This window comes from Ascidiella aspersa, chromosome 2, assembly GCF_963924565.1.
Source record: "Ascidiella aspersa chromosome 2, kaAscAspe10.2, whole genome shotgun sequence".
Taxonomy (NCBI): domain Eukaryota; kingdom Metazoa; phylum Chordata; class Ascidiacea; order Phlebobranchia; family Ascidiidae; genus Ascidiella; species Ascidiella aspersa.
In genome coordinates, this window is record NC_139448.1 from 16142694 (window position 1) to 16155575 (window position 12882).

General features: G+C 37.9%; 1 protein-coding gene across 2 annotated transcripts; it reads right to left on the reverse strand.

Moving 5' to 3' along the window:
* Positions 1 to 1298: 1298 nt before the first annotated feature.
* On the reverse strand, positions 1299 to 11194 carry LOC146163993 (putative pre-mRNA-splicing factor ATP-dependent RNA helicase DHX32). 2 transcript variants are annotated; one of them, XM_083382306.1, is made up of 15 exons: positions 11044 to 11194; positions 10305 to 10660; positions 9468 to 9572; positions 9188 to 9279; positions 8501 to 8629; positions 8013 to 8367; positions 7561 to 7680; positions 6887 to 7027; positions 5833 to 5964; positions 5314 to 5440; positions 4544 to 4704; positions 3717 to 3870; positions 3036 to 3226; positions 2406 to 2578; positions 1299 to 1790 (listed from the first exon to the last, which is right to left on the reverse strand). In XM_083382306.1, the coding sequence occupies exons 1-15, from the start codon at positions 11105 to 11107 to the stop codon at positions 1427 to 1429; spliced, it is 2664 nt and encodes an 887-aa protein (XP_083238432.1). In that variant the 5' UTR covers positions 11108 to 11194; the 3' UTR covers positions 1299 to 1426. The 2 variants fall into 2 exon arrangements, with proteins under 2 accessions (XP_083238432.1, XP_083238433.1); XM_083382307.1 differs by lacking the exons at positions 4544 to 4704; positions 5314 to 5440.
* Positions 11195 to 12882: the final 1688 nt, after the last annotated feature.

The window sequence follows — 12882 nt, forward strand, 5'->3', positions numbered from 1 at the left end:
TGATAATCTAGAGACATTTCGTGGGCCTAAAACAAGCTTTCATATTGTTTGGCATAAACATTTTAATTTGTAATGCTTATACTAAACAAATGCCTTAGGTCCTCGAGTCTAGGGTCTAGAAAACCCAACTTGATAAACACGTTTTTTAACGCGTTTCTTGAAGCATTTTGGTTTGAGATGTAGCAATGGCGTCGTGGAATAAATACTTCCAAGAAAGCCAAAGTGTGTGTTATTTAATGTAAAATATTAGTAAATTGTTTTAACCAAATTTTAAATCTAATTGGACAGGGGTTTAGAATTGCCACTCGGGAGCAGACTAGCGTCCGACAAAGAACAACGGACATTTGCTGTAGGACATAGCCTGTCGGATTCCTCAAGGTTTACTTAGGTTAGCACACTCTGATTTTTAGCGGAAACTTAAAATCGAAAGACAATACACTACGTCAGGGGTCCGCAAATACTTTTTGGGGGACCCAAAATTACTAGTACCGAGGTATCGCGACCCAAATACTTCGAGTTGTTTTCAATGCAATAGCTTTGCTAAAAAAACACAGTAATTTATTGTGTTTCTATTCATTAAGACAGATCTATATGTTAAGCGTTTTTAAAGAGAAATGGTTCTGTAACACAACTGAAAAGAAGCCTTGAGTTTTACTACTTTTGATGTCTCATTCGGATGACAAATATGATTTAACAACCAATATGGGTTACAGGCTTGCAGCCCCACCAATTCCCCGACATACGTCCGCTATTGCGCTTTCTTATAGTGCAATAATTACTGGCAAGGTGTGTAATGATTTTTTTGCGCGAATCACTAAAAATTTCCGACGTCTCATCGCAATTGATTTAGGAAACTTAACATTATAAGGCTCGCATCTAAGGATTTTGGGACACGATGTAACGAGGAGAACTTAGGACGCTTTGGTTACAGAAACGGGATGAAAAATGAAAGAGAGTTTTTTTTTAAAACATATACCAAGAAGTAAACCCAGATTGCGGTAAGCAGATCAGTTTGGTTGGTAATGGCCAAAATAGTGTTGGATTGCAAGCGCTCTTTGCCATCACCTGGATCGAACGAACACTCATGACTTTTTACGGGGCTTAGTGTAAATATTTCGCGTGACAATTTTAGTCGCGCTCAAAGTAAAACGGCTATCTTGTATACAATTCAGTGTACTAATGGAAACAATTAGAAAACTTAAAATATAGGCCTCTCTATTAACAAGCACAAAATATAGGCCTCTATTAATAAGGCTTTCGAGACCCAAACTGAATTATCCCGCGACCCAAATTGGGGTCGCGACCCCGTATTTGCGGACCCCTGCACTACGTAGCACGTGTTCCGAAAGAAAACAATAAAATGCTAATGGATAATTATCGGTCATTCAGGTTACGGGTGATAATGCAGAGAGCTGGAGCAAAGGGGTCACTGCAAGCTGCACTGTGATTCGGACGAGTCCGGCGCGTCGGAAGTTAAATACTCGGACGCCCGGTTGTACGCGTAGGTAACGTCGCGCATCGTTTGCGTTATGACGTCAGTGTCATCAACGTTGTCAGCGCTGGACCCTGCGCGGGAAAGCCCCTTGTCGTTGTTGGCTGCCAGCCTTCGTTGCTGGTTGCGCGGTGAATTTCTGCTGTTTGAAAAGCCTCTGTCGCTCACAAACTGGGCCTCTGGAGGCGGGCGCTCGGCGTTGTACTTTTGCAGGCTCTCCACTGTCTTCAGGATAATATCCTTGCTCTCGGAGGACGGGAGGTTAAGGAGGTAACTGCGTGGCACGATCTCCACGACCCTGTCAACAAAAATAAACAAAATACAGTTTTGAATAAGACCAAAATAGGATTAATACCTTTTGATTGTACTACCATCTAAATCGTAATAAGTTATAAACCCGTTGAAAAAATACCTAAATAAATCAGGCCTAAACAACAGTTTACCTAACCCAGAACCCCACCCCTGAGTACAACATTAACTCCCCTTATAATTTTAACCCTAACCCATTTTTTAACTCCACCCAGAGGTTATTTTGGCCATTTAGGCCTTATTCCTGTGAAGTTAAGGCGTGTTCCGGCAGGTTTAGGTCTTATGTAGACGATTTCGATATAACTTGAGGTGGATATAGGTAACTGCGTATTTGGCTTTATTATCTCAAATACTATGGTTTTATAAATTTTTCTGTTTTAGGTATTGTTGCTTTCTTAGGTCTTATTGTGTGTTCCCCATATTTTTACGTTTGCCGTTGCTTAAAAACCAAAGTGTTTGCGTCTGTGCAAATATACGTCGCTATTTACAAACATATATATAAAATACAGATATCAATATATAATATTACCGAAAAACGCCCATGGCACATGCTTGGCAACCCTAATTGAACAATACGCAAGAAACCAGGTGCCAGAATTTTTACCATTTAGCCGTGATTCCGCTCACTGTTGAAATGTAGCTGTTCTCTTCGAGTTCAAAGTCGTTAAAGAGAACCCACTCCGGCTGTCGGTTGGAATGCGAGTTTGGGTGAATACGAGCCACGTGTCTGTCGCGGATGATGTGATAATTCCCACAGCCATCGGTGTTCCATGCAATCTGTGTAAAAAGACATCAGTCATTTGTGGCACTGATGTTAGTGACTGTGTATTGTACCATAGAAAAATTATGAAATACCATCATCGTCCGTAGGAAAAGATGGAATTACAACAGAAATTCGAACTTAAAAGGGCGCCGAAATGTGTTTTATGAGAGGTTTATTGTCTCATATAAATAACGAAATCTAGTTGTTAAATTATATCAGATTAACTGGACAGTTTACCATTATATACACAAACATTATTGCCGAATTTAGTATAAATAGGATCTATTTATTTAAATTCCTCATCCACTTTTAGGCCAAATAAAAGAATATCACTTAGGTTTTTAATAAACCAAAACTCGCTTTGTACATTGGGGAAGTATCCCTATCCACGTAAAAGAATTGCTGACATTTTCTGACATAATTGAGCGTAAATCATCAGTTTGACTTCAAGTCAACTTAGCTTTCGTATACCTGCATAAAATATCCAGCAAGTAAAGCCTTCTTTACGCTGTTTTCGAGTTGATCCACATCTTGGATTGGTTCGCTTAAAGGAAGTTCGAGGTTCTCCATAATCTTAAGGAGATCGTCCCTTTTCCTCTTGGCAAGCATCAACGCGTTGTAGTCGACGTAGTTCTTGGAGCACCACGCTTCAGACATGCGATCTGTCAATAAAATATCAGGTCGCATAAGTCAGGTTCGCCGCAAAATTATCAATAAATCCAATAACAAACTGACATATAGGCTTGTCAGTTTTAGTTTACGACCCAACGCAGCGTTTCTACCTTGAAAAATTCATTTCTGAGAAACAAAGTTAATTAACAAAAATGGTAGCTATAATCTTATCTACGTTCGAGCACTTTTCGGCCTAAAAAGCTCGAAAATTACCTTTAAACACTTTATTTTTTATCAATTTTGCTCATTTACATTTCATAATGAGTAGCCTGTAATGAGGCGAATAGGAAATAGATAAGCCGTATTTTTGCTCAAAATATCGTTATCAGAACACAATACGAAATATCGAACAGCCCTAGGTTAAAAAACAATGTGCTGCTCAGTTTTATATTAAACGATCATTCAATCACTGGTTTAACTTTCCAATCGATTGAAACACATGTAGTTAGCCTATTCAATAGCATAAATGCTAGCGCTCACTTCTAACAAAACGTTGGTAGACGTTTAGCAGTGTAAAGTGCTCTCCTGCTGGGTGATTCAGCCTGCGGTGACAGTTGGTGGCCTCAACTTTGTACTTGTTAGGAATAACGAAACACGAGGGAGACGTGAGCATTGCAACAATCGTGAGGACTTCCTGGAAATAAAAAAGCACACTAAATTACTTCACGGAACATTCCTGCGCAAGAAAAATTAAAACGAAAAAATACAAGTTTTGCACAGATGTAAGTTTGAGACCAGTTTAGTTAAAATACGTGTATTTTTGAACTATTTCGGCCTGATCGAAGTAAAACTACAAACAAAAATCGCGGAACTTTTTCTTATCATACAATTTTATCTTAACTATCACCCTATATTTACACGGAAATTATTAGATAAACACCAAAATCTTACCAGTTCTAATACATAGTACATATTCAAATGTCGCACGTTGGCTATGCCTATTTGTGATGATACAATGTTGGCTACATGCAAATTGTAATATATTGTTGTTGTTTTTGGCAAAATTACAAAAACACTTTGCTGCACATTTGAGAATCTACCAAGGCAAAATAGTGTGTCGCGACACACAGTTTGAGAATCACTGCATACACCAAGATTTGTAAAAAAACATGTAAACAAAGAAATAATTTGCACGTTTTTGTAATGCCGCTAAAACAAAGGAGTCGCGATTTACTTTGACAATTTACGTCTCATAGCGTTTTGAGGTAGAGGGAAGGGACTGTAACCACCTAAAAAAAATATTGTGTTCCTGTAGCGAATCCAGTTAGCATGGCATCGTATAGCCCATTCTTATTACAATATGCCACCTGGGTGCAATCTTCTCCACAACTTGCGATGACTGATTTGGCTTGCGACACGGTGAGAGGAAATTCGCTAAGTACGACGCCGAGATCGGCCAGGTTGCCATTCTCGTCCAGAGCTCCGTGGTAATCAAGTTCTTCCAAAGCGAGCATATATGACTCGGGCTCTGTGTGTTTTTTACAATTTGTTTTAAACCGCGATGGAAACAGCCTAAAGGTGTTAAATATTGACACTGTACAGGCGTCCTTAAGGAGCTATAACCTTTATGGGTTTGCAGTACAGGAATAACCCTATGAAAGAAAACAAATTTAGCGTTAAATTCAAGATGTGGCTATCGATATTAATGTCTTAAAAAATATTGTATGAAACAAAAAAAATAGTATAAAAAGCTCATGCGATACGTTTTCACCTGATCGAGTCAAAAAATAACTTTGAAACACCAGTAAAATACAGGTGAAAGGGTTCAGACGTTTGTTTAAAATGAATATATTTTTCGCCCAAGCGGCTTTCTAAGTTCATTAGTTTATATTCGCGCCAGATTTGGATTTTATAAAAAACGCCCGTTCAGTTTCATATTGTCGCCTGAAGGTGTCTTTTGTGATGCAATTTCGACAGTCGCATAGTATATCTAGGTGAAACGCAACATACAGTATACAAAACAATAACATTAAATAGTTGAAAACATCGCATACTTTACAGTTTTTCTCACTGGTTATGTAGTTTTTGCTAATTGGTTAAGGAGTTTTGTTAAAAATACTTCTGTGTTGGTGTTTACCTGGTGGTTCGATAAGCTGCAGTTGTGCAAATGTAATTTCTAATCGGGGAAGGAGTCGCTTGATAAGAAGAACTTTAGAAGAAAGCTCGGACCTTGTTATCCACGAGGAGCAAGTTTCCGTCATTGACTATAAATGTTGAAATAATTAACGCAAGTAAAACGTTTTAAAGGTCTATTTCACTAACAGAGGATTTCAAGGTGACGAAGATTGGCAACACGTTGGGCCATAATATAAATCAAACATTTTTCACCGGCTATATACATTAGGCTAAACTTAGTAAACTATGTTTAGCACATTTTAAACTTTTTTGTCTTTTATTATAAATTTCTGAGACTTTTGGAAAATAGGTTTACGCGAACGTTGTAGCTACAAAACCCATATGACACACGAAGCGAGGAAGTTTGCTCGGATTTAAATAAAACAATGTTTTGCGCCACAAATAAGACCAACTGCCAAAGAAATGTGGCCTGCAGGCCTGGGTTTGGACCACTCTGCCCTAGTCTATTCGTTCGACTTACGTCCACCTGTTCCTTAGAGTAGAGTCTGTACACTTTTCCATACGAAGAACACCGTTCCGTCCTCGCCATGACCTTGTTGCGCGACGCAAATTGTCGAATGCTGGAATGCATGCGAATCCGACTGTTGTACGTCTGTAGGCAAGTAAAGTGAACATACAAACAATATTTAGTATTATCATGAAGTTATAACCCAACGAAGCGGAACATGAGGCCCGTGAGATCATTTTGTGCTGCGGCCCGCGAATGCACTTTGACTTTTTAAATAATATAATATATCTTTCAGTACCGTACCCTACTTGTTGCAATATTCCTTGGCCAATTGAAAATCTTTCAGCTCTATTTTAATAAACTTGGAAATCTCATGCTGATGGTTGTATTCTGGGACCAGTGAAAATGGGCCGATGACTCTTAATTTTTCACAGTTTTGCGGGTTTTGTGCTAATTTTCCTTGTAACTTGTATTAATTGCTTTTTACAACCATTTTTGTTCATTTTTAGTCAAAATAATTTGACCTATTGGAATGAGACCACGTTGTGCATAGGGGTTTGGCACCAGGCAATGGATACCCCAATTATACTGCTTTTTTAATTTACCAATATAAATGCAAAATATTTCGCGAATCTTTGATTTCCTGTATAGTTATGTTAAAACTCTGTTTTAATGACATATTTTAGCTCCTGTGTACGTGCATATCACTGCATGTTTTTGCCTTTTAAATACATTTTTTTAACAAAGTAAACACAATCATTTTTGCGCCTTGAGCGACTTTTTACTATACAGTCATTAGATGTGGAATCAAGTTCACTTACAACATTTAGATTCAAACATGTGCTGCTGTTTTAGCATCGGATTTTTTTTGCCTGTTTATATACGTCAAATGTCGGCGTGTTCAGGTATTGGCGTGTTTGGGTTCCGATTTAGACATTATTATGACAACTTATAGGAATAGGTCCTTTTTTGGTCTTATTCTGAAATGTGTTTAATTCCGACGTGGATGTTGTTTTTATGGCTGAAGTCAAACTACAGTGACAACCGATATAGAAACTGGCCTTACTTCGTGATTTGTAAGACCGCTATCAATGACGACATCGATGTTCTCCATCGAGAAAGAAGACTCGGCGAGGTCGTCAGCAATTATAACACGCCGATTGACCAGCTTGTGTTCGTCAGTTTGCTGAAGAACGTCGTAAACTGCCTGGGTACACAGCATTAAAACAATTATTTTCCTAGTGCACTTTAAAGTATTTCTTTAAAGATTTGTCTTTTTTGGTAAGTTAAAAAAACACTTAATTAAACATGGTTGTTGTAATAAAAATACTTTTATTGATTAGTTATAACTGGCAAATGACATGATCAGGTATAGGAACAAATCTAACAAAATAACTTGGACAGTTTATTTTATGACATATTATTTTGGGATTAAAATGATGTTGAGTAACAACTGACAAGGATTTGAGTCATTGGGAAGTAGGCTAACTTGTTTATAGAACTGCGTATGGAAAACTTTTTAATCTTTCTTTTACAAATGAAGCAATCTATTTTGAGGTAAACAATTCGTACTATATAGTAGAGATATTTTATAAACAAAAGTGTTTCAGCTAAATAATAATTATTCTATATGTAAACATACTTTGTCTAATAATAATGTATCGTCAAAAACATATTTAAGAATGTGTGCAACACCAAAACTCGGTAAGCATTTGTTCGAAATTGAAAAAAAAAAATAACCTGTTGGCTCCCAAACGAGACTCTTTGGTGGAGTGGAATGACTTTAACGGCACCCGCTTCTCCACGTACAGAAGATATCGCTACTCGTCGCACTATTTCGTCGCAAGCCTTCTCAATGTCCTGAAGTCAAGTGTGCGTTTTTACCATCTGATGGTGCTCAAAGTGGAAACACTATACACGTTCGTGGTTCGAAAAGTGGGGAACTTTGGTGTATGAAAAGCTATATCTAAATGACCGATTTACCAATGTTTTTATCTACACATATTAGCAAAACTCAAGACATTTGTATACACTGTTCAGTTTGATCAAAATCATTTTTAACATGATTTATGGACGTTTAATACCACTGCTGCTATCTCAACAAAATGATAAAAATTGATCTCTTATCGGAAGCAAACTAACCAGACAAGCAATAAGATTGTTAAACTTTAGGAAAATAACTCAAAATTTACCTCCTTTGATGGAAGGAACACCAAAAAATCTCCCTTGATGTCTTGGTCAGCATGAAGCCTAGCCACTAAACTCACAGCCTTGGTCACAACATTTTCACTTTCTACTGGTTCATAGCTTATGTCCAACTTTTGGAGACGATGAGATTCGGCCATCTTTCTTCTTATCTTCTCGGCTTCCTCTTCCGAAATCGCCGATTCTCCATCGTCCGATTCATCTGGCATCTTCGGGAAAGAGTCCTCAAGGAAGTAGAGGTCGACGATTGGGACTTCCTCAAAGAATTCCTCCAAACGTGGCATCTCGCCCGAAAGGCTAATGACGATCACTTTAAGGTCGTCTCTCGTTGATACGATCATTCTTGTAAAAAAATAAACATTAATTGACAAATGCTTTTTATTGATAAAATAATGATAGTCATAGTGGTATATGTAAAAATTTCTAGAGGATACAGGCTGGTTTCGGTGGCGATGCAATACCAATAAATACTTACTTGAGCAGTGCTAGTAAAATATCGGTGGCCGCCGTTCTTTCTTGTACTTCATCGATAACAACAAAGCCGTACTTCTGTAAAAGCGGATCTTCTGCCATTTCTTTAAGGAGCGTTTCGTCCGTACAAAGCCTGAAATAAACATAACCAGTGTCAAACTAAAGTAGTGTTTGCGCGAGATTGGTTCAAGCAAAAAATGGTGCATATAGTTCCAGCAATGTTCCACCAACGTAACTAAAATAAGGCTCCAAAGAGAAATGCTTTTTTATAGCCCATAACAGTTTACAAATAGACCAAATGGCCTACGTCCGATAATTTGATTGAAAAGTACTATAACTCGTTTGTTTAATCCAAACTTTGTTGTTTTTTGTCGAGTTTCTAAAATACGTTTGGTAAAGTCGCAATTCGTAGCTAAATTTGCAATTGATTTGGTTAAGGGTTGTCCAAATACGACCCAGATGGTTTTGGATAAATGCTTTAGTGTGACAAATAACAACTTTTAACCTGTACCTCCGAAAAGTTTTTCAGAGCATCAGGTTTGGTTGAAATGCAAAAACAGTATTGGTCGTGGAGTCCAAACAACAACACCGCGTATTTTAACATTGTTTTTTTTTCTTTAATAACTAATTTGCTGAGACTGGCAAACATACTTGCGCCCCAGATAAGCAGCAATCGTTTTTTTTGGCTTACTTAAGAATGGTGTCTTGATTGGTGCAGTTCATCTGAGGAACAGAATAACCCACCTCATTGCCGACACTTGTAAAATCCATTTCTTGCGCGATCTACGGATTCAACGAGGTGAATTATAGCCATTTTATAGTGGTGATTTTAAAAACACTATGTAATTACGAATTTTGTAGAATATCTCTTAAACCAATTTCAATCATAAAATTTAGCAGCTCACCACTTACAGTTTGTTGAATGATTTATTAACATATAAACCTTCAAATATTCAAATATTCGTTCATACCTGGGTAGCAAGTGAAACGGCTGCGATAGCGCTGGGCTGCGTGCACACCACTGTCCCAAACTGAAAGTCCGATTCGCGGGCAAAATGCGCGCACCATTGGGGTACCTAGGTTACAATATACAAACTGAATCATCTAGAAAAGATAAAAGTTTCTAATAAAACTGCTAATTGTTATTGTTTTAGGGATTGTATACGTCAATCGGGTAAATCTTTATTGCTCGCCACTGGCGCTGGTGGAAGAATATTTCTTAAAGTTAATGTTGCTTTACTGTGGAAACAATTCCAACCAATACTGTTTTGTCGATTGGCTGTGACTTTTGGCCGAAGCGGCTAACATAAATTACGTTTGTTGAATGTATAGCAAGCTATCGAGTCGATTCAATGTCCAATTGAATTGTTTCTCAGCAAATGGCATTTAATAGTTTACATACGTCTTTTCTGACTTTACGGTTATTCACAGTGTACAAACAAATGGATATATAAGGTGTTTGAACGATTTTGCGGAAGATCCCCATATTTCAACGACCATGGAAACGAAGTAAAAGCAAAAACACTTGGGACAAAAAATGCTTTTATCATACATTGTATGTTAATATGTAGAACGCCATTAGAGCAAACATACGCAAGTTTTTTTCGTTTGTAGTATAAAAATTCTATTTGACTATGGTACATTTATCATAAATCAAAACTAGGGGGCGGTGCAGGTTTTAAAAAATAAGTTGCGGATAGCACCCGTTTAGAATAATATTTAATACGCAACAGCCGGACTGGAAATTTTAAGCTACAGATTAACTTCAATCGCAATCTTCTGTACATTGCGTCACTTTATTGACATACCTGCGTGCTTTTACCGCTTCCAGCTTTCCCGGTCACCAGTACTATCGGGCTCTCCTCGACAGCGGTGACGAAGTCGTCCTTGGCGCGCCAAACAGGCAAAGTTCTGCGTTTGGCCAGCAGCTCAAAGTACATGGTGGAGTAGGGAAGACCGTCGAAGGGATTCACTTCTAGCTCGCCAGTGCTGGAAGACCGGCTTTCGGTGTCATCTTCGCAAAGGCTTCCGTCCTCGATATCCGAAAGGTTGAAATCCTCTTCCCCTGTGAAGTGTTCTACTTCTGCTTCGCCTTCAACGTCGCTGACTTCGCGATAGCCTTGCGTATCAGGCATGACGTCGTTCTCGCTGAAATTTGGCCTTTCTGCACAGGAGTGAAACTATAGTGTTAAATTACTCACGAGGTGCCGACAACATGGTAAAGGAGAAATTCTGTTATAATTTTTTCTGCACTGCTAGTAAAACATAGTTTGATTTTCTCCTTCAACAAAACTATTGTTGAATTTTCCAACGGTTTTAGCAAAATAGCACTTAAGATTCATAAATAAAACACAATCACAATATCAATGTCAATGTTAGCTACTTTACCAAAAATAATACCATATTAAAATGTAACATGGATCACCAGTCGAGACTGCGCAAAACACGTAGGAAAACACCGAAAAAATTTCCAGCAAAATAATGTTGAATATACAAAAAGCTACATATATGGATCGTAGCGTTCGTTAAAATTAAGTTATACATTACCTTGTGGCGATGATGATAACTCGTCATCAAGAGACCAATCTTGCACTAAATGAAATTGGTTCATGATCCTTCTATGTCCATTTAACTTTCTACGCCATTTAGTTATATGCCAGTTTTATAGTGCGGTTTATACCAAACAAAGTCATGCCCAACGACGGCGCACATTTGATCCTGCGAATGTAAGTTATGATATAGTCATAAAAATGCTACGCTTTACCGTATTACCTATTAAAAACTGAAAACAGTCACTAGTATAGAGCAGCATGTATGCTAGCAGTCACTCATTTAAAACAAAAAATTCAAGACAGGCCACTTTTAATGCACATTTGCAAATGGCGACACACTACTGTACGTCGCGACGTCATTAGCTATCATTATATACACTGCCTATAATGTAGGGCTGTGCAGGTAGTAGCATGTGCGTTCACTACAGATCATCCATTAGTAACTGCTCAATCCGGCGATTATAGAGCTTTGTCCCAATGCTCCGTTTCTGATGATGAAACAGAGATGCGACTGTACATTAACAAATGATTATCGCTGACAGTGGATGACTTTAAAAATGAATTAGTTTTTTTTAGTTTTTGGAAAGATGTTAAATGACATGTCGTGATACGCCAAAATGTTTATGATGACCACAACTTTCTTTGATTTCCAATCGATTCAACATGCGTTTGCCAATATTGTATTTGATGGTCTGTTTCGTTTGGTAACACAACAGTGTTTGTCATGTGTCAGTGTACACGTAGTCGTAGGCGTTATGAAACGCACACGTGGCAACAAAATTGGGGAAACGCCGCGATTTTACACATAATCAACTTTTACAATTTGTCAGCTTATCCACTTAATAGTAACATACGTTTAATACTTCTTATATCCAGAAATAAATCGATAGATCCTGTTTAGTTCAATATATCGGTTCTCTGCGCTGAAAACATGCGCTGAAACTCTTAACAGCTGATAAGCTAACAAACCTTATATACTGAGTTTTCACTTTACTGTGTAACTACGCCGCTGTTTGATCGCACTACCAAAAAATTTAAAACAATGACGCTGGTTGCCTCTTTAATCTACGTTTCAAATGGCAATAACGAGAATCCGTTTGCTACGTGTGTTCTCAGATCACGAAAAAAAACCTTTTGTTCGTCGGCGCATTGTATCCGTGCTATACGTTCAGTTTAATGGTTAACAATGAGCGTGTTGCTGGCTTGAAAGCTCTCGAGGTCAGCTGTGCTGAATCAACAGACTGAGGTATATCCAGCACCGCGCTTGACTGTCTACTGAGGGTGGCTTACATTGTCCCTTGCCAATTCCAAAGCGCACATGGGTACTGTGCGCCTTTTTGATGTTACAACGCTAATGGCGATTTCTATAGCTACAATAAACATCTATTTTGACGTTCGTCAAATACATAAAACGTCACCGAACACATATCATCGGACAGTACGACCCTTCAATATTACACTCCAAAATTAAAAACACATTTGGAGCACTTATAATGTCGTATAACGAAAGGAAAGCAAATACATATTTAGTAAAAATTTAAAGTATTGGTATCAGTAACATCATACAGTTTTATTTTAATCCAGTGTCTCTTAAACGAGTTGAGAATTTAATATTTAAATTCTTCGTCAGTTAAACTCAATTTTGTGATCCTCATTGTGGTCCAGAAAGCTTCCTTTGTGACAAATTCAAAACGATAGGTAAAGCTGCAATATTTTTTGGGCTTAAAATCGGAACGCTTTAAAACAGTCGAGGATCAGTTGAGTATGACGTACAGAGGCCCTTTGTTGCCAGCCAAATTCTCGAGCGAATGTACAGTTAAAAATGGAATAAATT